A 24,291-nucleotide genomic window follows, 5' to 3' on the forward strand; every position below is an offset into this window, starting at 1 on the left:
CCTTGTAAATATACCTAATGATAAATCAGATGATGTAAGAGGAGAGGGGGCGTGCTCTACTTTTCACTGCTGGTGGAAAGATTTCAATTGCGCGCGAAACTTTCACTCAAAGCTTACACGTATATGCTTGAGACTCGTCTTGCTCAACCAATCATGAGCGAACTACCACGATCTAGAATCCACATATTATTGAGATCTACTGAGCCAAATCTCCATAATGAAAGATCGCTATTTGAAATTCACTCAAATACTACGGTGAAGCAGTTGAAGCAGTCAATAATTCAGAGATTGGACGATCGGCAAGTAACAAGGACGTTTTACGAGCAAGTCGTTTTGTCATTTCAAGAAAGGGTTCTTCCAAATGACCATGAGACTGACGAGTCTGCGCTTCCGGTGGCTCTCCAACTTACAAATGAAAGTATTCGAGAGATGAACAATGTGATTCCAATGGATCTCGAAATCAAAAGTGCAGTAAATGGACTTCTAAGTCGTGAGTTTTGGCTGGATTTAACAGCCGAAGATAGATTCGATTTTTTACCGATAATTAACCAAGAAGCTGAAAGTGCCCCATCTGAGACTATTGTGCCAAACATGGCAGTGGTGGAGCCGATGAAAATAGTTGCTGGTGACGACCAAGTATGGCAATTAACAGGTGATTCATATGAGTCAATTAGTAATGGCCAAGGAATAACTAAGCTTGTAAACCAGTATGACATTTCGCAAAAGAGTTATGAAATATTGTTGAATGACAACGAAAAAGTTGCACTTAATACCTCGCAGTGTATCATAGTCGACAACGAAGGACATCAACCTTATATGCTATTAAGTCCTGCCGGTATTGCCAAGGTTGACTCCGTGTTCAAACTGCAGAAAGTGAAAGTGATCTTGGACAATCTGACGAATCTTGAAGATGCCGCGGAGCAAGTCGAGAGACCTAATGACGACATTTTAGAGCGGGTAGTAGCCACAGGAAAACGTGTGCTAGTATTTGCAATCAATATTGTATTTGTTTTATTAATCCTACGCTTAAAGCCCAATAAGCACATCCAAGAGAATTGGATCAAGTACGTGGTCTTGTCTCTTGTGTTGTTCAACATCTATGTGTTATTTTTCACTGGGGAAAACCGAATCCAGAGACTAGCGGAGCCTGATGTCGAATTAGTTAACCAACCCCCTGCAACACAGAATTTCATTCGCGGAATCCGTCGATTGGCAATAACTAGAGAGCAAATTGTTAACTTGTGTGCTGGAGTGCAAGATGAACTCGTTGCAATTGTTGTGTCTCGTACATGGGACTTTGATTATATAATGAGTAATCAACCTAATTGGTATCTTGTAATTTCATCAAACTTTGAACACTTGTGGAAGGATGCTTTGATATATTTGCTATCAGTACTGCCTACATTTCAAATGAAGCTTGATGATGAATTGCAGAAGCGGAAACGCCTGGAGTTGGAATTGTTTCAGGACAAGATTCGCCTGTTCTATGACCTAGTGTTGCTGCTTATTCAGGATTATAATAAGAAATATACACCAAATTTCAATCTACCTGATGAGATTGAGCTCGATCCAGTACTTGAAAAACTAGAAAATGAGAGAGAAGGGGCACAGTTTGAGTTTTTGGTCAGATACTACAAGTGCTTGAAATCGGCGTATGATGTATTCAACGGAGCCTATGTGAAACACAAGTCATTATCTAACGAACAAGTTGAGTTATTGAACAACGAATTTAATAGTTTTATAGGCTCTCGTAACTAAGTCAAATTATTTTTCCGGATCTGAAATTTTTTGTGCGATAATGAGGGAACCCCAGAAATCGTGTTGCTCTAACATAGTTATGGTCAAACTAACTGATGAAAGCCGTGCGTTCCATTATGGCGTATATTCTATAGTATATCAAATCCCACCTGGAAAAGTAACTACATATGGTGAGTATTTCAAGAAAATAACCACCCTTCAAACACATGCTAACAAAATTTTCAGGACACATTGCCTGCCTATTAGACAAGCCAGGCAATTCAAGACAAGTTGGCTCTTCCCTCAAGCATTGTTCAGCTATAATTGAAGACTTGAACCAAGGATTTGAATCTAGTGAAGAAGAATACCTAGATATTAACTTGCTTCCGTGGTGGCGAGTACTTCTGAGTTCGGGCAAGATTTCTCCACGTGAGAAGTCTGAGAGCCAGTATGTTCAAGCAGACAGATTACGGCAAGAAAATATTCCCGTTTCACCAGCACATTTGGTTGATTTGGAAGAGTACGGCTGGTTTCCTGATGAAGTTGATCTATGAATAAATAATAAATACATGATATTAATATTTACATCGGCTGGTGTCTATGTACCATTGGATAATTTCCTTTGAGTCTTCCCTGGACCCAATGCTGTCGTTCCATTGGATCTCGCCTGTTCCTTTTTGGTTCCATTTTGATTCTTTTGAAAAGAACCCCGATATCCATTTTCGGTCCTCTTTTTACTTTTCAGTTTCTGGTCATCAATTTTCAACACACCCAACTCTTGCTGCACTTTTCTTGACTCCTCTTGCCACCATTTCTCAAACTCTTGTTCCTTCTGAATTTCAGCTAACGATTTCTTGGGCAATTTATCATCGATGCTAGGTTCTTGTTTCAATGACTCACCGCGCATGACTTCAGCCAACGAGGGAGTAGAGTATATGCTCGAAAGGGACGATGTCGATGAATTTGCATGGACCATTGGTGAGGTGGTATCGTGTGCAGATCTAGATGATGGCGTGGCTGTAGGAGCGCTACTTGGAGACTTCACCCTCTTTGCACCCAAAGCAGGGAAGTTTGGAGAAGGAACGCGCCGTGTCGTCGTCTCTGCTGCTACAGCTGACCAAGGTGCTACATCACTTTCTTTGTGCTTTGGTGTAGGCTGCTTGGGTTCATCCAGTGAGGCTGAAGCTGAAGCTGCGGCAGCTGCAGCTAACTTTTTCCTTTCCTTTTGAGATAGTTTGACGTGAGGACCCATTTTAGGTTTGAATTGTTTAGTATCGCCCATATTTCCCATTAATGCAAATGGTTCAGGTGATTGTGAGGTAGACCTATCAGATAATTTGCATCCCTTGGAGGGTGGTGAAGTCGCCCATGTTAAACGGGGTGACAAAATTTCTTGAGAAGTCACTGCAATATGTTTAGTTTGGGTATCACTTTCAACTGATTTGCTCTGAATAGCATCTGATTTGCCAACATAGCCCACGCTTGTCTTCCTCGAAGGTGCACACAAATCACCGTTCTGCAATAACATAGAATTCTTTGTCTGTGACTTGGACCTAGGCTTTTTAGCAACTTCAATGAACTCATTGTTAATTTCCTCTTCAATCACAGCTGGTGAGTCTCTGGTGCCTTCGGCAACTAAATTCCGCCTGAAGTCAACGATATCAGTGTTCAATGTGGAGCTCTTTCTAGACCTTCTTCTTTTTGTTGTCTCCTTCGGCTTCTTTGCCTCCAACCGTGGATCAACCAATGGTGCAAACGAGGAAAATCCCTTGCGATCACTCATATAGTACTCATTGTGCAAGTTCAAGTCAGAAACGAAGCCGAGAACAGATATACCGTTTGGAATCAGCTTGGAAAACTCGTCCCCATCACTGGATTCCAAGTCGAAGCAATTTTGAATCTTTTCCAAAATCTCCATGGGAATCTTCAAAAACATTGGATCATAAAGAAGCACTTCAAGGTTATGATGAATAAACCAACAACACTGTAAAAACAACTTGCGTGCTGAAATATAATCGGCATTCACAGTCAACGACAATACATTTTGTATAGAGATCAACTCAGCAACGGCAATCTCAAAAACTGCCTTCAACTGGAACAATAGCAATTCGTCGGCAATTTCAATCATTTCGAGCGCTTCATTTATGAATGCCTCTGATTCATCAAACTTGAAACTGTAGCAATTCAACAAATCCTTGTCTTCGACACCATAGATATGTCTCAACACGATTCCCATTTGAGCTCTGGTCAATCCAGTGAAATCAAGAGCGACAGGGGTGGATACACCCCATCTCTCGGACAAAATTGTTTCAAAGAAGGCGGACCTCACTCTGAGAAGGTACGCGTGAGCAAACATTTCCCCATCTTTTAACTTAAATTTGATAGTTCCAGTTGAGCTTGTTAGCATATTGCTAAACCCGAGCCTAAGTTGTTTTGGACCGAGACTGACATTGAATAAACTGCATAGCTCGTCAAACTCATCAAAGACTAATTTCAACCTCTCGGGAGCTCTCAGCCTAGATCCATAGTTAGACCATAGGTCTACCTTGGAGCCCATGTAAACGCTTTGTACAAATAGTAGAACTGTGAGGAGCTGCGTTTTGGATGTTACTTCCAAACAAGAGTCGAGGGGATTCCACGTGGCACTAAACTTCTTTCCCACAATCTGATTTCCATCGTCCTTGATTAACTCATTAAACTTGGGTGAAACGCTGCAAAGGAAATCCTTGTGGAAAAACACTCCTTGGTCGTTATCAAGTCTGATATATGCATCATAAAGCTTATTCAGATTCTGGCTGTCATAAGACTGGGATCCAAACTTTTGCAACAAAAACAGTTCAGTTTGCATTAAGATCCAATCAATTTCACTCTTGTCGCTGCATACCACGCTACTTCCATCGTCCAATAACTGATCCTGTTTTCTGTACAAGTCCATGTCACACATGGGCGACAACTGTCTTACATCTGCTATGAAATCATTAACGTAAAACTCCATAGGCAATGAGTAATTTTCATCTCGTATGAATCCAAATGATAAAAATTTTGGGTCACAAGCCACCAGCACTATTCTGTTGACGTTTTCAATTTTTTTAAATTTGTGTTTATTTACCAGAATGGGTAATACAGCACCACTCATGGAGCTGCGTCTTTGACTAGATTGATTAAGCTTCAAAAACACCGACCCAGCCTTTGTGCATAATACTACGGAACCATCGGTGCCCATATCAAAATCGATCACCTTCATATCCTCATGCTGTGGCTTCCATACAGTGCTGTACTTGGTATTCTTAACCTCTGTTGAGTTGATAGTAAAACTCATTATTGAACCATTGGACAACAATATCATCGAGCTATAGGGTCCACGAGTAACAATCTTTGTAATTACCGTTCCTTCGGTTAAACGACGAGGCTTGAACAAATCAAAATTTTTATCACCCAATCCTTTTACCGGAACCTTGGGCAATTTATAGTGTTGGAAATTGTAGTATACATGGATATCATTTAGCACAGTAACCACACATGTACACAACTCTGATGTACTGACACATTTAATGTCATCTCTTAAGTTTATGCTCCTCGGAGACGTCTGAATCTCTCCCTTGACAGATTCGTCATGCAACCTGACTTCAATGTCATCACGAATGCGTTGAATGCCCATTTGACCCGTATTCAATCCCCAAAAGTACAATTCATTCTTGGTCCATGTGACCGAATGTATTTTTGATACATCCACCCCTAAAAGCTTCTTTGTTTTATTTTTCCTCAACTCTCCGGCAACCAACACTGGTGTAGCGATCCAATCATCCAAATAGCTATTAATGGTCCTTGTAGATGGGGTATTGACACCTAATTGATTGAATCCATTCATTCCCCAAGCATACACATCACCATCACTTGTTAGAACTGCCGAATGGTTGCTCGAAATGGCAACATCTTGCGCCGTGTACAAGGCATTATGGAAAAACTCAACTCGTCTAAACTTGAACGCGCTTGTCAAATCATCAAAATCATGGCCCAACCTTCCTCTAGAGCCTACACCACATGTAAACACATCTCCATCAGCAGTTAATACTGCAGCATGATTTTTCGATATAACCATTTTCTTGTATCTTGGTTTACAAAATCTTTCGGCAAGAATTTCAGATTCATTTTGTTCATTGATGAACGCATCATCAAAGACCTTTAAAGGTTGTGACCGATCTTTCGAATCCCCGAGACCTAGCTGACTATTGCTGTTGCATCCTATCACGTAAATATCCGATCCGCCTCGCGTTGTATCTTGCAGTTGCAACTCTTGCACGTCATGCTCCTCATCCTTGGGAATCTTTGTATTCAAAAACAATTCCTTAGTTCCTGGTATCGGATCATCTTGGCTCCTCCAATTATAGGTGTCACGTACATCTATAAACTCCGGGAGTGATCGCATGCTCGAAAGATCATGATCTAACAATTGCATACATGTATATCCACACCGATCTTTGCACTTGAGTAATTCAACAAGCGCTCCGTTCGGTGCAAACAAATTGACCAAACTTGTTTGCAAGTATTGGATCAAAACAATGAAACATTGAAGTCTCTTGTAGAAAATGATATAGTGCATACAATTCCACCCATTTTCGTAATCGCAAATATGTAGTATCGATTTAAACTCGGGGTTTTTTGTAAGTTGATTCAAACACTCGTAATCATTCATTAATATAGATATATGAAGCACGGTTCTTCCAAAAATATCACGAGTTAGCAACTCATCTTTGGTTAATTTCTTCAAGTTTGGCACATTGGAACTTGTCATAATGGGGGGGAGGGGTGGTGTGTATCTCTCACGTAGTAGCTTATCTTTCCTTTTTGTTTCTTCCCGTATCAGTACATTTGACTTGTATAAATCACAGAAATGCTTTTTCTGGTCTAAAGGTAAATGTCTGGAGCAGGTGGCGTTGGTAAAAAGAATGACTCTACCTTTGCATCTTTAGTTGGGTAAAAGTTTCAAATTCATCGGGACCGCGAATTACCCACGTTTTACAACGCGCAAAGCAAAAAAAAAAAAACCAACAAAAGAACTGAAATTTTTCTTCTATAAAATATGTATATACTAAAGTAGGTACTCTATTTATCCATTTTACTTAGCCAGGGTCTCTGCTGAAGTATCCTTCAACTGCGGGGTTTCCAAATCAGCAGTATCTAATGCCTCGTTTGGAACCTCAGGACTCTTTTCGGTGGTTGCCTTGTCGGAGATTGCGTTATCGAGTTTGTCCAACACTTCATCGGACTTTTCACTCTCTCTTTCTTTAGAGTTGTCGTTAGCAATAGAAGCTTCCTCTTTTTCCTGCTTAACAACAGCTTCAGTAGGTTTCGTGGTGTCCATGGTTTCTTGTACGCTTTTCTCTTTTTCTTTCTCTTTCTTGATTGTTGGTGCTCCATTCTTGCTTGCTTCTGATGCTCTTGGCGACTCCGCTGGGATAATTGCCTCAGCCTCCTTCTCTACTGTATCGTCCTGTATTTCATCATCTTCAGGCAAAAAGAATGAATTGGCGATGATCTTCTTTTTAATCGTGGTGATCTTACCCGTAGGAGGCAATTTTGGCCTAATATTTCTTTGCTTCTGAGGCAACTCATCATCCTCTATCAACATAAACTGCGAATCATCAGGCAAATCAAGACTCTCACCTTTCTTCTTTTGTGCTTTGACATATTGTTGCTTTGAACGTTCGGTCAACTTCTGGTAAAATGGCACAAGCAATCGAATCTGCTCATTAACGTCAACGGCGTATAGTTTAGCAGGCTCATATTCTTGCAAATCTTCATACTTGTTGCGTTTCGTTGAAGCGCCACTGCCACTAAATTGGTTATGTAACCGCGAGTGCAACAAATAAATCGGTATTGATGAAGTCAACATATTGTACTCCCTATCCAAACCTAGTTCCTTAAACCCAAAAAAGTCATCACCTAAATCGTTGGAAAAGTCTCCCGTGATAAACTGTTCACTATTGTCAGCAAAGCTTTTTTCATTGAAATTCTCTAATCCAGGACGCAACAAATCTTTCAAAAAATTGGAAAGACCTTGTCGTAACTCGGTCAATTTCTTGCGTTGTTTTATTATTTTTTCTTGAATAAAAGTGTATAGATCATCTGGTTTGTCCACACCATTCTCCAACAATGACAACAAAAGTATCTCTGTCGGTGTTAATCGATTGCGTGAATTGGTCTCACTGTGCATCTTCAACGATTTGGCAATATTACCAATGTACATTTCAGCAATTTGAGTCAAAGTACTAATGGCAGCCCCCTCAGTAGTCTCAAACCCCGTTTGCATAGCAATTTTGGCTATATTCCTCCTCAACACTGCATACTGTACATCGTGAGTGTTTGGATCATGATTGGGTAACTTCGAAGCCGCATCACAATCGACTTCCTTTATAGCTTCGATTTCAGGTTGCTGCATCTGAGTGTGATGGACAAACTGCTGTGTTTGCATCTGTCGTATCAACGAAATCTTGAAGCAAATCTTGCGAATCTCCTGGATCTCCGAAATGTTTTCAAAGTACAACTTGTTCAATCCTGACTCGTCTGATAAAACAAACTTTGATTTCATTTTCGAAGCATCACCTCCAGTTTGCTGCAAAAATACATCGACCAATTTGTTCTCGGCTATGTCTTCAACTTTTTCACTTACTCCTTCGAATTGGAATCCTGGAATACCTCCAGTTACATCATACTCAACTAAATAAGGCTCATCATTTTCCAATAAATTGTTGTTTGTCTTTGATATCACCTCTTGGTTCGACAAGTAATGATCGAAATTCAGCATTTCGTTTGGTTTTCGAATCAATGCCGGTGCATCTGACCGAAGATGAGAATCCAGATCGAATAAATCAGCTCTTTGTGCACAATAATTAGCACGCGATTTGGCAGTAAGAGTCCTCCAAGCTTGCAATTCGGGATCAAACTCCTCCTCGTCGTTCTCGAGATTGCCGTTGTTTATTCCAGATCCTTCTTCATCATCTCCTCCAGCTCCAGCTATTTCTTCATCATCATCCTCCTCTTCGTCATTTACGCCTGCTCCATTTGATTTTGCCTGCTCTTCTGTATTCATTTCGTGGTTGGCCTGTGGAACTGGAGTGCCAGTTCCCAAAGGTGTTGCAGTCTCCGTTGGAGCGGGGCTTGCTGTATCTGTTGCATCATTTTTCAAATCATCCTGGCGAGTTCTTTTCCTTCCTTGTTTGGCCGATTTTTTTCCACCTCTTGCCCCTTTGTCCTCTTCGTCCTCCTCGTCATCTTCCTCTTTACCTCCTTCCTTTAGTCTTTTCTTCATTTCTACTTCTTCTTCTTTTTCGACATCAGCTTTATTCTTGATAGTTATATCCGGTATGGTTGGTATTAGCTTTAGTGCCTTTTTCTGCATAGCAATTGCATGAGCCCTGATAAAATGTTTCGGATCGGCATTATATGTTAAGCAATTACTCCAAATAAGCATTAAATCATCAACAAATTCCTGTTTTGAGTTGTAGGCCAAATTCTTCAACTTTTTCATAACCGTATTCAAGTCCATCGGTTTTTTGATGATGAGGCCATAATTTGGTGCTTCTCTTTTGGAAACCTTGTTAAGGAAAAATGTTGAATGCTCGGTGTAATTACGCAACTCAGTAATGACTTTCTCACAGCTTTCATATAATTCTTCTTGGCCAATGCGATCATCATTTGCCCATTTCCCTCTATTTTTACGGACATCCATAAACAAGGCTCGAAGTTCATGATCGTTCAATGGGATTTTGTCCCTCTTGGCTTCAATGGTTGATAACAAATGCTGTAGCGACGTTGAGCCTGTTCCCAAGACAATATCCATCTGAGACCCCTGTAGTTTGCTACTACTTTTTGCAGAGTCGTTCTTTTCAGGTTTCGTTTTCTCTAACTGGAGATCGGACTGTTCCAATTTTCGCCTCTTGATCAACGTTTCTCGATCGTATTCAAAGTTGTGGTAAACTTTGTTGAATTCTTGGATAATTTTGTCCAGATTTTCATTATTACTTTCCACGTTTGTCTCAGTAGTATGGTTTTCAGGAGCCTCGTTATTTCCGGTGCCTTCATTCGAACGTTTTGTCGCAAATATTGAGACAGGGATTTCCAATAATAATTGATTCGACTCGTCGAAGAGAAGATGTGTTGCCTCGTTCTTATTCTCTTCTACCGGTTTGGACTCATCTTGTTTATCTTCTTCATCTTCTTCATCAAAATCGTAGTCTTCTTCTTCTTCACGCACTTGAGGCTTTTCAATTGCCCCTTTTACCTCTGCTTCGTACTCTTGCTTACCAGACTTACTCAATGAGTCAATTAGTTCGTAATCATCAGTCACTTCTTCAATTAAACTTAGGTTATTGTCCAAGGTTTTTGATTCATAGTAAAAATCAATCGCTTTTTCCCAAAGTAGATATCTTACATGTAGCGCAAGCTTTTTGCTAAAGACAACTCCTTCTTCGAATGACAGTTCCAAGTTTTGCTCAACCTCGTCAATTTGCTTTTCCTTGTCGACTATCTCATTATTCTCTGCTGCTTCCTCTTGCGTCTGTTCCGGATCCTCTTTCTTCTCTGCATCAACCTCTGTTACCTCGTTATCGTCTATGGTATCTAGTACTGGTTTTTCAATTTTTTCACTGCTGACTGATGTTCTTTTCTGATCTCGTTTGTCATCCATCTTTTGCAAGCACAAGTTTCCCTCTAGAAACTGGGCCCACACTTGAACGTCGTCCAACAGCAAAATATAATCAATAATCTTGAACTGAGTTTCATTGAGGAAAGTTTCAAAAAATTGGCGCTGTTTCAACTTTTTGGCAAGTTCGAATAAACTCTGGGGATCATTATGTTGAAATGAAGTTAGTTTCTCCATCATAGGCGATGATCTTGTGAAATAGTGCAAGGCAAATGTTGTTATCAATATTTATTGACCTTCTGTAGTACTCGTGTAGAAAGACTCTTCTATAGTTGCATAAGCTGTAGCTTTATCAGAAACTTTTAAGGTAACGTTGTGGTAGGTTCAGATTGATATCGGTTGGGTCCTGTATTACGGTATTTCGCGCCCTATTTTTTTCCACTTGACGATGTTGGCGAGTGATATTGTAGGAAATCTGCCGGTATAATATGATGACCAGCGATTGATGGAATGTGGTTTGGTGATCCAATCGGTTCAAATGCCTATACTTGGTCTTTGTTTATATGTGGGTTTTTTTTTTCCACCGAGAGTTGAAAAACTCAAGAAAAATAAAAAGTGCTGCAAAATTAAAAGTCAAGTTCTATCAAGTCCTTTCTAGAATGAGTTCAGCATAACCGTGGGGAACAACCCCACTTGCGTAATAAAGTGTAAGTAGTAATCTGACTACCACTCTTCTAATTTGAGCGTTAGAGACTTGTCTAGTTGAATCCAAATTCAAACACCAACAAGAGCTTCCAGTGATAACCCTGCTCTAGCTGGTGCTGGAAAAACTCATCGACTCTACTTACATCTTACACTAGATGACAACGACCATTAACAAAGCTACATCCTGTATATTGAAGCTATATACCTACATTACAACAACAGCATTCAACATCAGGTGTGGCCAAAGCCAGAGACAAAAGCCAAACCCTTTTGATTAAACAGCATACTTCTTAGTCCACTCTTTGGCTGTAGCTTCGTATTTTTTTCTATCTTGTTTATAAATGTGAGCAATTTCTGGAACCAAAGGATCATCAGGATTAGCGTCAGTCAATAAGGAACAGATGGATAATAAAACTTTTGAAATGGTTAAAGCTGGTGACCATTGATCTTTCAAGATATCTAAACAGATGTTACCATTTGAGTTGATGTTCGGGTGATATATCTTGGTGGTGAATGCAATCTTTGGTGGTTTGAATGGGTAATCGGTTGGGAAATGGATGCTCAAGAAGAATACACCTCCTGCGTATGGTGAGTCTGGTGGACCCATTATAGATGCTTGCCAGTGGTATAAGTCATCACCTACTGGGCCTGCTGAGCATGATGATGGTGGATCTCTAGAGAAATAGTCAAGTTAGTATATATATTCTCTAATAGGTGGAAACATGAAACTGCAATCTAAATTGAGCTCAACTATGGCATCTGCAGTTGTCGTTCTTTTAACATCTGGCTCTCGTGTGCTACTATCCTCAAGTCTCACTGTATTGAGCAAAAGAAAAAGAATAGAGGCGTCGTCACTCTATAGGTCACACACCTTGTGGTTGCGGGTATAAAATTTCGACGCCATCGAATAACCGTGTTGAACAAATTTGATAATTTCCTCATATCCATCAACTGCGAACACTAACGCATAGATGGAGGGGCTTTTAGGTAACTAAACTCTCACTTTCTGGTGATTCGCCATCATTCAAGCTCTGATTTGTTGAATAAAAAAAGAAAAATAAAAATTACATCACACTGATGCAAAACGGAGCAGCAAATGTGATCTGATTCATGTTTCCAAAAGGGGAATGTATAAAGTCTCCATTACATACCTTCCTAAGTCCGATAACTCTTTGTTAATACGTTTTAATGACATTATAATAATATATAGTTGTAATAGGTTTGTTGAGATTCTATGTGGGTGATCAAAGTAAAAAAAAAAAAATACCAAAAATTGTATCCAAAGTTTCTACGTGTGTTGTCTTAATCAAAAAGAAAATGTAAAGATTTTCTTTTTTCTTTTGACTCTTTGCTGTTTGTTGTTACTAAAACAATTTTACTATTCAAGAGCTATATGCAGTATTACCGTGTTATATAAAGCTTTACTATAAGAAGGTAGTGCAAAAATGCACAAACAACTAACTACTACTCTTTTAACTACTGCTAGAACCTTCCATTATATTAAAAAGTAAAGGTCGTGTGATTGTGAAAGATCAAATTTACGTTTTTGTTACCTATAGACCAAATAGGTGTGGCAAAAACACACATTTTTGCAACTTGGTTTTTTGATTATGAAATTGTTAGAATAAACTATCGTTGGTCTCTTTGGTCTTATGTCTAGGTCTTTAGGGAAGATAAGATAACAATAGAGATTTAATTTTTTTTTTCTTAATTTTTGTTTCATTATAGTTTGAATTTGTAGTTGTACTATTTCGCCTAAAATATCAGAACAGCTCACTTTTTGTTATTATCAAGACGGACCTACATCTATTTATGGTATCTCTTTCTTCTTTCGTGAATTTTTATTTCCAAAAGGTACGGTGTTTATAGCAAATAAGCTACTGGAAAGTCAAGGCATTAGTACAGAGTTTGCGATATTTATTCAACAAATTTAAATTGTCGTGAGGTGCAACTTGTTCATAGACTAATTCCTATATTAACCAAAAAACAACATACAAATTCTACAGCTTCTACAAAAAAATCTCTAAATATAAAATAAATAATACCAAAAACTATAAACCGTGGCTAACTACTTTCTTGGATCTAATTGAAATACTTCTTTTTTGATTAAAGCTTCCAATTCAGGGCTCACTCCTCCAAAATACTTAAACACCCTATCTTGAATGTCATGCTTGGCAACCGAAACATGGACAGCAATGTTGTGAGCCAAGTGCTCTTGTTGACCTGGATATCTGGCCAAAACTTTCCAAAATTGAGATGGTTATTCCCATTCGTATGGAGTAGCTTTCCAGTGGAATGGAGTAGCAGCACCTTCCCAGGCTTCTTGATCTTCTTGCAATGATGCTTGTTTGAATTCAACTGGAATGTCTGAAGCCAAGTAATTTGGAGTGGCACCAAGGTTACCGTTAACGGTCATAGCACCATCTCTAACATTTGGAGCATAAACAGTACCGTGCAATGGTGAGTTGACTGGGATTTGGACATAGTTGGTACCCAATCTGTGTCTTTGAGTATCAGCGTATGAGAACAATCTTGATTGCAAGACTGGATCAGCTGATGGTTGCATTGATGGAACAGTGTTGGCTGGTGAGAAAGCAGCTTGTTCAACTTCAGCAAAGTAGTTCTTTGGGTTTTCGTTCAAGGTGAATTTACCAAATCTTCTCAATGGGTAGTCCTTGTGCGGCCAGACCTTGGTCAAGTCAAAGACGGAGAATGGAGATTTCTTGGCTTGTTCTTCAGTCATGGTTTGGATACAGTGCCATTCACCCTTGGAGTTGGCCCATTTGTAAGTGTGACCAGAGAAACCGTGCATGTTTCTGTACGAAGCTGGAGTACCTCTGTCACTGAACAAGAAGCAAACTTGGTGGACTGATCCAGGATTTGAAGTCAAGTAGTCCCAGAACATGTTGGCATCTTTCAAGTGAGTTTCTGGGTTTCTCTTTTGGGTGTGGATAAAGTGTGGGAACTTGGATGGGTCTCTAATGAAAAAGATTGGGGGTGTTGTTGTAAACCAAATCTAAGATACCTTCTTCAGTGTATAATTTAGTGGAGAACCCTCGTGCATCTGTTACAGTATCAGAATACCCTTGTTCTCCAGTAACTTGTGAGAATCTAGAAAAAATCTTGGTCTTTTTACCAACAGTATCCAAGAATTTAGCAGAACAAACATCAGTAATATCATCAGTAACTTCAAACATACCGTAAGCACCGGAACCTTTGGCGTGGACAACTCTTTCTGGGATTCTCTCTCTGTCAAAGTGGGCCAAGTTGTCAATCAAGTTGACATCTTGTAACAACAAAGGACCGTGTTTACCAATTCTTTGAGTGGCAAAAGGTTCGGGGACTGGGTTACCTTGTGAGTTAGTGAATACGGGAGCCATTGTGATAATATATCGGTGTAATATGTTTTGATTGTCTGATTGGGGGGAGGGGAAGGGAAGTGGTCTAAGCTAAATTGATTTTCATTCAACCTAGTGGGATTTTGATGAATACTTATGTGAATAGAGAAATTAATAGATAGCATAATAGGACAAAATAGAAAGGTAATTAAGGGGTTGGAGAAATATGTTATTAATGCTTAGTTCAAAGTGTGTATAAGTAAGACTTTCACTATGATTTGATTCAAATCAAGAAGGGTTATGAACATTGTAAGTGGAAACTCTGTTTTTTGGCATTTCAATTATCAATAATCATTTGATTAAATACCGAAATCTGTCTTCTAGATTTTAATTCTTACTGGTTAATAAGCCTATGACTTAGTGAGGTTTTAGAAGCGTAATGTACTTTTGTAACCAAAATAAAATGGTATTCAAATCATTTTAAACTGTAATTTTCATTATAACCTTTCTCCACAATTATTAATCAAAACAGAAGGGCCAGATTGAAGGCTTTTATTACAAATAAGACATACCCGATCACGCCACAACACTATGCCACTGGAAGGACTAGATTTTGACACTCCATGCGCTAATGGTTTTATTATTATAGCATGCATGGTCACAAAATCTATTTCTCTAAACGACCAAAACAAAATCAAAATCAACTGAGAAACAGTATTACTACCAACTACCCAACCAAAACTTTAATTTCAATAATCTGTTAAAAGAAAATCAACTTGCAGTGGTTCAACAGCAAAATAACTACGCAAAATCAGGAAATTTATTTCCACACACAAAAAAACAAGTAAAAGTAACAAGACAAGACAAGACAAAGTAAACTATACTTCAGATAAAAAACCTACTTCTTCAATTTAAATGTTATCAATTTTTGCCTCTGTTCGAAAAGTTAATGTGTACTATCGATTAAACAAAGTGGCTTTTACGAGTCAACTTAAAAAGAAATTAAGTTAGAGTGTTGTTTGGCCTACCAAGATACAACATATTCAAAAGATCAAATATTGTGCTTCCATTTTACAGGGCGATCGTTGTTGGCTATCCCCCTACTGAGCATTACCTTATGTCGTGTAGGGTACATTTTTGAAGATTAAGTGTTTTGTGTGAAGTCCGATTTGCTTCCAAAGCCTCGTTTTCCTGTACATAGGTCAAAACCAACATTCACATTTGTTTCTGTTTCAGTTATCTCCAGTATATCAAACAAAGGAGGGGGATATTGATTTGTAATCATATGCTATACATATTGTCAAGTGGGTCCTTATTGTGGTACCATTAACTGAGGAATGTTTTCCTTATGGGACAGTGATATCAAAGCCTCTTTTATTTTGATTGCACCCCGTAAACGAAAACTACCTTCAACAAACAATAGTAAATAAAAAAAAGAGTACAGTATTGCATTAGTCATCGTAGTTGCCAAAAAATATAAATAACACCACTAAAGTTTTCCCTCCCTGACATTCATGCATAACCGGACACACATTTATTGCTTGACATAGCATCAGACAAAGCAGCTGTACAATGATTTCATCTCAAATTGTTAAACGTGCATTTCGCAACAAGAACAGTGTGACCAATGAAGTTAGGTCTTACACCAACCTTTCTAGGATGAAGACGTTGCAGCAACCACCACGATATGGTTTCCAATTACGTCAATTGTCCACGAAATCAATCCCAAATACGCAACAAGTTGTTTTATTCAATGAAATAGGTGGATTCGATAAAATTAAGGTAGATAACAACTACCCCACACCTAAAGTTGAAACTGGTGATGATATAATTGTGAAGAATCATTATGCCGGAGTTAATTATATTGAAGCTTATTTCAGAACTGGTGAATACCCTTCAAACCCACCAATGGTCTTTGGTAGAGAAGCAAGTGGAGAGGTAGTAGCGACTGGATCCAAAGTAAAGGATTTAAATCCCGGCGATAAAATTGCTTATTTATCACCTTCAACTTTTGCTCAATATACAAAAATTTCTAATCACAATTTTAAGTATTTGAAATTGCCTTCTCAACTGACAACAGATCAAGACTTACAAGTATTTGGATCAATTTTATTGCAGGGGTTAACCGCATTGACGTTTGTGAATGAAGCTTATCCGGTTCAAAAGGGGGATGATGTTTTAGTTTGGGCAGCTGCTGGTGGCGTTGGAAATTTATTAGTACAATTGATTAACCAAAAGGGTGGTAATGCGATTGCCATAGCCTCAAACGATGCAAAATTGAAAACGGCCAAAGAAGCAGGAGCCAAGTATTTAATTAATTCATCAACTGATAATATTGGAGAAAAAGTTAAACAGTTCACTAATGGTAAAGGTGTTGAAGTCGTATATGATTCCATTGGTAAAGACACATTCACAACTTCATTAAATTCATTGGCTAGAAAAGGTACTTTTATTAGTTTTGGTAATGCTTCAGGTCCAGTCACACCATTCGCATTATCGATATTATCAGCTAAAAATATCAAAATTGCTAGACCAACATCAATGGTCTATTTAAGTAATGCAAAAGAATGGGATCATTATTCTAACTTATTATTGGACTTGTATAAGGATGGAACATTGAAGTTTAATATTTCAAAAATTTATGATTTACAAAATTATAGAGAAGCTGCTGAGGATTTGGAAAGTAGAAAGACTCAAGGGAAGCTAACATTAAAAATTCCTCATTAGATAGACATATATATATATATATATAATATACATAAATATTGATTGCAGGTTGTTGTCTGGTTTGAAGACACAATCTCGTTTAAAAGCTAACACTGATGTAAATTGTATTATTCTTGCCGACGTTTAACACTGTAGGCTTATTACAATGTCCCACAGTCAACTCTTTAGTTTCCTGATTTGACTTTTGAACTTGCTATCGCAGCTCTGTGGCCATTTCAATAACTTCATAGATGTCATATACGAGGTGATAGTTTGTTGCGAGTCTTTTATGTAGCAATTAAAGAATTAAATTGTGAATTGGATTGCAACAAAAGCCATGTTTTGTTAAACTTTAATACACACTATCTACCCTCCACCACTGATAGTTTCCCACCACGATTATCTTTAAAAATTTTTTGAGAATGTTAATTTACACATAGAGCAGAACTTACAAGCGATGCTGTCACGAATAAGTTAAGGCATCAGTGATGATATTGTACACTGAAAGGAATGACAAAGACGACGAGGTGTTTTACGATATTAAAATATTTTTTGGTCAACAACTTTTGAATTAGAACGACCATGTAAGCTAGGTTGTTGTGAGGTGATTATTCATCAGGAAGTATTGAAGTTTTCATACTCCGGGATTTTAGATGGTCAGGTACATCGGAAATCGGTATCTACAGTCAACTTGACTAACAAAACACTATCAGTCTTCTAAAACAATACGACATGACTTTATATAAGGATAGCAAATATTATAAGTATAATTAGTTAGCTGACTTTCATTCAATAGAGAGGAGGGGGTGTTTTAATAAAATTTCTTCTTCTCATATGTAAGTTCACGTACTAAATTGAAATTAACCAACAACTTACATAATACACCTCCACAGAAAAATCTAACCAGATTTTCTTTTAGAGGACCCGTAAAGTACAAGACATTAACGAATAATTCTTTTTCCAATAAGCTCTTAACACGTTTCCAAACCATCGATATATTATTATTATTATTATTATTATTATTATTATTATTATTATTATTATTACTCAGTCCACCAGGTTTTCAAAAGTAAGTGTATTTTGTGGAAAGTGTTTGTGGAAAGTAAACCAAAAAAAAAAAATAACAATAACAATATAACTTCCCCCATTGAAAATTTAAATCCAACAGAAGGTTTAAGACATCCAGTTGAAACAGCTTTACAACAGCCAACACAATTTTTTTATCTAATCGATGCTAGTTACCTTTAGCTCAAGGGCTACATCTAACAATTTAAATCAAAATGATGACCGCAGCACCGAAACGATGAATTCGAGTGGGGAAAACACGGAACTGAATACACCAAAATCAACTAATCTGAGACATCAGCAGAATGAGTCTGCAACAAAAATAAAAAATGAGAAGCAAACCACAACAATGAAAGCACGTCAACATCAAAGCAGTTTTCAAGTTGCTTTGAAAGGTGCCGATTCTCCACAGGTGGGTTTACTTGATTCACAAAACGGGACCAAACAAACAAGTTCACTTTTGATCAAAAGCCCGACCGATTTTCACAAGTTCAAGGAGAATGGGAGATCGAGACTTGGGTGCTTGACTTGCAAAATACGAAAAAAGAAATGCGACGAAATAAGGCCAGTTTGTTCTGATTGTAAACGGTTGAATAAGAAATGCCACTATGTCGACCAGTCAACAATGACAACAGAAGAAATACGCAGCTTGAAAAGGAAAGTTGAGCTTGAAGAGAGTAATCACAAGCTAAGGCGAAGAAAGAAGAAGAAATCGGAAACTGCACTGAAAAAGGAAAATAAGCAGGAAAGCAAGGAGAGTAATAACACAAACGTAAAGCTTGATGGTCGTGACAAACAAGCGTCATTGGATGTTTCAAGCCCGATCTCTGGCTTAAGATCTGATGAATTACTGTCATCAAAGGGAGAGCCTGGTGCTCACCATGTCAGTGAAGATTTTGAACCAACTGCTTCCAATCCCATTCTCCCAATTGTGGATCGAGATACCCATGCACTTTCCTTACCAAGTCCATCAGCATATATATCAAACATGAGAAGTACAGCAAATGAAAAGATAGAACTCCAGAATATAGAAACCTTAAACAATGCAAAACCTTTGGAAAGCGAGTTTAACCTACATCAAGCATCGACGCCGAGCCCTCCAGTATTACCACCCCACACAGATCCGTTTGAAGATGTTCTTGGGTCATTCAAATACCCGCATCCTGCTGATAATGTCTCGATGGAGTCTCCTTCGGCATTTTTAAATCTCCTACGAGAGATGAACCATACCGCCGCATCAGAACACAAGATTGAGGAACTTGATGATTCCAGGTTTGACGAGTTGAAGCATCTTGCAGCAAGCTCACCAGAAGTGGCACCTGACATCTATGCTATGATTGAGTCATTTGACCAAGCACGATCGAGCGAGCATGTGGGAAGGTCTTTGGTCACTTCCAGTCCTTCTTTCCCCGACTTAGTATCAACATTAAATGCCCACCTTAATCCAACACCAAACCCACAACCAAGCTTACTATCCATCCCAGAGCTTGCTGATCCCTCAATGTCATACCTTTACAATTATTATGTCGAAGTTATTTCGAATAAGGTATCGGTGGCACCGACATCTCAAAATGAGTCCAATTCGTATCAAAGGATTTTCTTGCCATTGGCCCAGAAGGACAAGGGCGTGTTGTATAGTATATTAGCCTGGGCTGGATTCCAATTGGGTGGTAAATGGGAGGAGGATGCGGCTAATTTTGTCTCCAAGGCTATGCTGTATTTCCATAAAAACAATGACATTCTCCCATACGGTGCTTTTCAAAGCGATCGAAATTCCATAATCAATAAATTGGCAATATTGTTGATTCTTGTCGGAGCAAACATTTGTAAAGGTGATGTGAAAAATTGGAGTGTTTATTTGCGATGGGGATGGAGGTTACTTTCATCTAATGGGGGCATCTTGCGATTCAACCAATCAAAGGAGGAGAACTGGTTGATTTCAAATTTTGCCTATCATGATTTACTAGCCAGTTCAACTAGCGAAAGAGGAACTTATTTCACATCTCATGAATACAACCGGATTTTTGAAGATCATGATGTATTTTTCCTTCGTGGTCAACTTAATCCACTATTGGGTATTTCAAAGAAGTTGTTCACCATTATTGGTGAAATTTCAACTTTGCTTTATGAAAGTAAAAAGTTGTTGCGAGAATATTATTCACGCGGAGTCGACAATCATTTTGAACAAAGTCGGGAATTCTTGAATGAGTATTTGAATGGACTTGGCGACGAAAATAAACCAGTCGAAGCAGTAGTGGTTGAGGATGATGAATTTTCCAATGTTAGCGATCATAGTAAAGCCAGCCAGTTGTTATCAATCATGATTTCAAAAGCAAAGGACTTGGAACGACAAATTGATGAATCCAAACCTGATAAGCGAGATATTTGTAACTTGACAGATTCGGATTTGGAATTGCAGTTGACATTGTTTGAAGCTTTTCAACTCAGCGCCAAGTTATTTCTTCGACAATCAATACTTCGGTGCAACCCATCACACTTGGAATCACAAATGATTAACAACGATTTGATTAAATGTTTGGATATTTTAACTGGAACTCCAGTACAAGCCTCACTTGTGTTTCCCTTTTTCATTTCTGGAATTCACTGTGTTTCTAAACATGATCAAGAGTTGATGTTGCAACGAGTCAATTCATTTATCAAACATTATGGAATGTTTAATGCAAATAGAGCTAGAGAAGTGATGCAAAAGATTTGGAAGGAGAACTGCAATGGAGATAAGATTATTGATTGGCATGGGATGTTGAATGAATTGGGTTGGGATTTGAATTTTGCTTAGATTAGAGTGTGTATAGTATATGAAGCGCTACCGATTACAATCACGTGCAAATCTTTTTTCCTTTTTTCTCATCTCGGCCCAAAAAAAATGAAAAAAGGGAAGAGAAAAAAAAAACTTCACGAAGCAGACGAGCAGAGATACACACTCCCCCCTTACATTCAAACCTATACACGCATCTTCATATATCATGGCGGGATTAGACTACCTTCTTTTTGAGGAGGCTACCGGATATGGTATTTTCAAAGTTCTCATACAACAAGACGACATTGCATCAAGGTCGAAAGAAGTGCAAGAAGCCGCCCATGATTTATCAAAATTTTCCAAAATGGTTGAATTAGTGTCATTTGCTCCATTCAAAGGAGCAGCACAAGCCTTGGAAAACGCTAATGATATTTCGGAAGGGTTAGTTTCTGATTACTTGAAGGAAGTTTTGCAGTTGAATTTACCAAAGACTAGCAAAAAAATCAACTTGGGTGTATCGGATAAAAACTTGGGTCCTTCAATTAAGGAAATTTTCCCCAATGTTGATGTGTTGTCTAATGAAATTGTTCAAGATTTCCTTAGAGGCATTAGAGTATTTGGAGCTAAATTGTTTAAAGATTTGCAAGAGGGCGATATAGAAAGAGCTCAATTAGGATTGGGTCATGCCTTTTCTAGAGCTAAGGTTAAGTTTTCGGTGCAAAAGAATGATAATCATATTATTCAAGCTATTGCGTTATTGGATCAGTTGGACAAGGATATAAATACATTTTCCATGAGAGTTAAGGAATGGTACGGATGGCATTTTCCGGAATTGGCCAAAATTGTTTCCGACAACTATCAATTTGCCAGATTAGTGCTTTACATTAAGGACAAGTCCAATTTAACCGAAGATGACTTGCATGATGTTGCTGCCATCTTGAATGAAGATTCAGGAATTGCTCAACGTGTCATTGATAATGCCAAGATCTCCATGGGTCAAGATATCAGTGAGCAAGATATGGATAATGTGATTACTTTTGCTCAAAGAGTGGTCAACTTGACCGAATACAGACAACAATTGTCTAAATACTTGACCGATAAGATGCACACCGTAGCCCCTAACTTGTCCACTTTGATTGGTGAAGTTGTTGGAGCCAGATTAATTTCTCATGCGGGGTCGTTGACCAATTTATCCAAACAAGCAGCATCAACCGTGCAAATCTTGGGTGCAGAAAAGGCATTGTTTAGAGCATTGAAAACGAAAGGAAACACCCCCAAATATGGATTGATTTATCACTCATCATTTATTGGTAAAGCTGGTGCCAAGAACAAGGGAAGAATTTCTAGGTATTTGGCAAACAAATGTTCCATTGCTTCAAGAATCGACAATTATAGCGACGAGCCAACAACAGCATTTGGTGAAGTGTTGAAGCAACAAGTTGAAGATCGTTTGAAGTTTTACGATACTGGGTCAGCTCCAATGAAGAATTCCGATGCTATCAAGGCGGCATTAGCTTTGAATGGAGTTGCTGATATTGGAGATGATGAAGGGGATGTTGAAATTGAAGATGTCGAAGATAAGCTGGAGAAGAAGGATAAGAAGGAAAAGAAGGAAAAGAAAGACAAGAAAGAAAAGAAGGAGAAAAAGGAAAAGAAAGACAAGAAAGAGAAGAAGAGAAAAGCTGAAGATGGTGAAGAAACACCAAAGAAGAAGAAGAAGAAATCCAAGGATTAGAGTGGAGGACCCAAACCCATATCCATTGTATATTATAATAAAGAGGAAATTGAATCAGACGCATTAATGTAGATTAGGACACTCAGTCATGGATGCAATATATTAGTCGTGACCTTACAGGGAGCTTAATAGAGTAATATTTATTTCAGTTCCTAATCTTTCAAATGAGCTAGCAAATAAAAAACACAACAAGTGCAAGGACTTACATGGTCCCCAGAATCACCACTATCTAAAATGATAGCATTGTCCTCGTAGTTGTTATCATAATCGATGTCGGTATTGTCATTGTTGTTGTCGTTGTTAAAATCCAATCCTTCTCCCACATCTGCCTCTTTCTGTACACCCAGAACTACATCTGCATCTACTTTATCTAAAAAAGCACGATGTCTTTTTAACTTCTTTTTCAACCTTGACATCATCCTGCGACGTAGTTCCAGTCTCCTTAGTCATGATTGAGCCGACAATCTTGAAAGTTCTCGCAATTTCACTAGTGGCAGCACCAGTAGCACCAGCACCTGTACCAGCTGCTCCTGCTTTATCGTCTGCGCCAGTAGTACCATTCACTCCCTTTTCATGAGTCAATTTCTTATGGTTGGGAAAATGGTTATCAACAAACTGCTCCAATGATTCATTAAACGGCGCAACAACAGGATCAACCGGCTTGATAAAAATATTCTTACCATTAACATCATGCGTCTTGTTATGCAACTCTTGTGAAACCGTCGAAATTTTATCTCTAGTAGGTTCAACAATAGTTTTATTCACAGGATCAATAATATTCTTGGAGACAGATTCATTAATGGCGGCAAACTTGTAATTCATTGTATCGACAGCAACAACCACGGGGGTAGTTATAGGATTAGTCAAATCTTGTACTTCAACCGTTTGTAAACTGGGGGCCCAGGTGTCCAATTTAGTTAATAACAAGTCGGAATAAATGTCACTGGTTTCAACGAGGTATTTGATGGGTTGAAATTTGCGGAAAAATGTAAATGTAGACTTGGTGGCATTGGTCATGTATCCACTTAAAGGAATCAACTTGATTGCTGATTCACTTGATGCAACAATTGGATATGATTTCAAGTGATGTGGGGTCAACAAGTTAGGTAAACCGCTTGAATCTCTACCCACTTGTCCTTTACCATCACCTTCTCTTTCTGGTTGTTGTTGTTCTGGCACAACTGGTTGAGCATTTTGTTTCTGATTTTGATGTTGTTTCGACGATCCTTCAACTGGATATTGGTTATTTTCACAGACCCCATCACCACCAAAAGTTTGTTGATTCGAAGCAAGGGGATTAGTAAAAGTCATGAGTGAAATTAATCGTTTGATAATATCTAGCACTGATAAGAAGCAAGCCAAGATTAGGAATGATAGAAGTTCAGGGACTGAAGACATATGAGAAAAAAAGAGAGAAAAGAAAGAAGTGAAATATAAATGATAACTTTTCCTTTTTCTTTGCAAACGAAGGCAATAGCTGCTAGTAAATTTTGAATTTCTGACTTTTTATTGAAATGCTCCATAATTGGAGTATTTGGATTTCCTTTAAATACATGGCTGCAAAAATGACACAAAAAAAATTGTCAATTTTTGTTTGATATTTTAT

The 24,291-nt window shown here is 38.4% G+C and overlaps 9 protein-coding genes across 9 annotated transcripts; 5 read left to right on the top strand and 4 right to left on the bottom strand. All coding sequences in view use genetic code 12, as the record gives it.

Annotated features, from left to right (window-relative positions):
* Positions 1-153: 153 nt before the first annotated feature.
* FGR34 (Fgr34p) lies at positions 154-1,758 on the top strand (the record flags this gene model as incomplete). Its single annotated transcript, XM_051815768.1, has 1 exon — positions 154-1,758. The coding sequence occupies one exon, from the start codon at positions 154-156 to the stop codon at positions 1,756-1,758; it is 1,605 nt and encodes a 534-aa protein (XP_051670868.1).
* A 206-nt stretch (positions 1,759-1,964) lies between these two features.
* CANMA_003581 (uncharacterized protein) lies at positions 1,965-2,291 on the top strand (the record flags this gene model as incomplete). The annotated part of the gene is made up of 1 exon (XM_051815769.1): positions 1,965-2,291. The coding sequence occupies one exon, from the start codon at positions 1,965-1,967 to the stop codon at positions 2,289-2,291; it is 327 nt and encodes a 108-aa protein (XP_051670869.1).
* Positions 2,292-2,335: 44 nt separating this feature from the next.
* Positions 2,336-6,529, bottom strand: CANMA_003582 (uncharacterized protein; the record flags this gene model as incomplete). The annotated part of the gene is made up of 1 exon (XM_051815770.1): positions 2,336-6,529. One exon carries the CDS (start codon positions 6,527-6,529, stop codon positions 2,336-2,338), a length of 4,194 nt encoding a protein of 1,397 aa, XP_051670870.1.
* A 324-nt stretch (positions 6,530-6,853) lies between these two features.
* Positions 6,854-12,278, bottom strand: SPT7 (SAGA histone acetyltransferase complex subunit; the record flags this gene model as incomplete). Its single annotated transcript, XM_051815771.1, has 3 exons — positions 6,854-10,628; positions 11,371-11,757; positions 12,235-12,278. 3 exons carry the CDS (start codon positions 12,276-12,278, stop codon positions 6,854-6,856), a joined length of 4,206 nt encoding a protein of 1,401 aa, XP_051670871.1.
* A 1,065-nt stretch (positions 12,279-13,343) lies between these two features.
* On the bottom strand, positions 13,344-14,463 carry CANMA_003584 (catalase; the record flags this gene model as incomplete). The annotated part of the gene is made up of 2 exons (XM_051815772.1): positions 13,344-14,048; positions 14,095-14,463. The coding sequence occupies 2 exons, from the start codon at positions 14,461-14,463 to the stop codon at positions 13,344-13,346; spliced, it is 1,074 nt and encodes a 357-aa protein (XP_051670872.1).
* Positions 14,464-15,993: 1,530 nt separating this feature from the next.
* Positions 15,994-17,148, top strand: CANMA_003585 (quinone oxidoreductase family protein; the record flags this gene model as incomplete). The annotated part of the gene is made up of 1 exon (XM_051815774.1): positions 15,994-17,148. The coding sequence occupies one exon, from the start codon at positions 15,994-15,996 to the stop codon at positions 17,146-17,148; it is 1,155 nt and encodes a 384-aa protein (XP_051670873.1).
* Positions 17,149-18,358: 1,210 nt separating this feature from the next.
* UGA3 (Uga3p) lies at positions 18,359-20,989 on the top strand (the record flags this gene model as incomplete). The annotated part of the gene is made up of 1 exon (XM_051815775.1): positions 18,359-20,989. The coding sequence occupies one exon, from the start codon at positions 18,359-18,361 to the stop codon at positions 20,987-20,989; it is 2,631 nt and encodes an 876-aa protein (XP_051670874.1).
* Positions 20,990-21,176: 187 nt separating this feature from the next.
* SIK1 (snoRNP complex protein) lies at positions 21,177-22,685 on the top strand (the record flags this gene model as incomplete). The annotated part of the gene is made up of 1 exon (XM_051815776.1): positions 21,177-22,685. The coding sequence occupies one exon, from the start codon at positions 21,177-21,179 to the stop codon at positions 22,683-22,685; it is 1,509 nt and encodes a 502-aa protein (XP_051670875.1).
* A 366-nt stretch (positions 22,686-23,051) lies between these two features.
* CANMA_003588 (uncharacterized protein) lies at positions 23,052-23,996 on the bottom strand (the record flags this gene model as incomplete). The annotated part of the gene is made up of 1 exon (XM_051815777.1): positions 23,052-23,996. The coding sequence occupies one exon, from the start codon at positions 23,994-23,996 to the stop codon at positions 23,052-23,054; it is 945 nt and encodes a 314-aa protein (XP_051670876.1).
* Positions 23,997-24,291: the final 295 nt, after the last annotated feature.

The sequence above is a fragment of the Candida margitis genome, assembly GCF_024628925.1.
Source record: "Candida margitis strain CBS 14175 chromosome Unknown scaffold30, whole genome shotgun sequence".
NCBI classification, from domain to species: Eukaryota; Fungi; Ascomycota; class Pichiomycetes; order Serinales; family Debaryomycetaceae; genus Lodderomyces; species Lodderomyces margitis.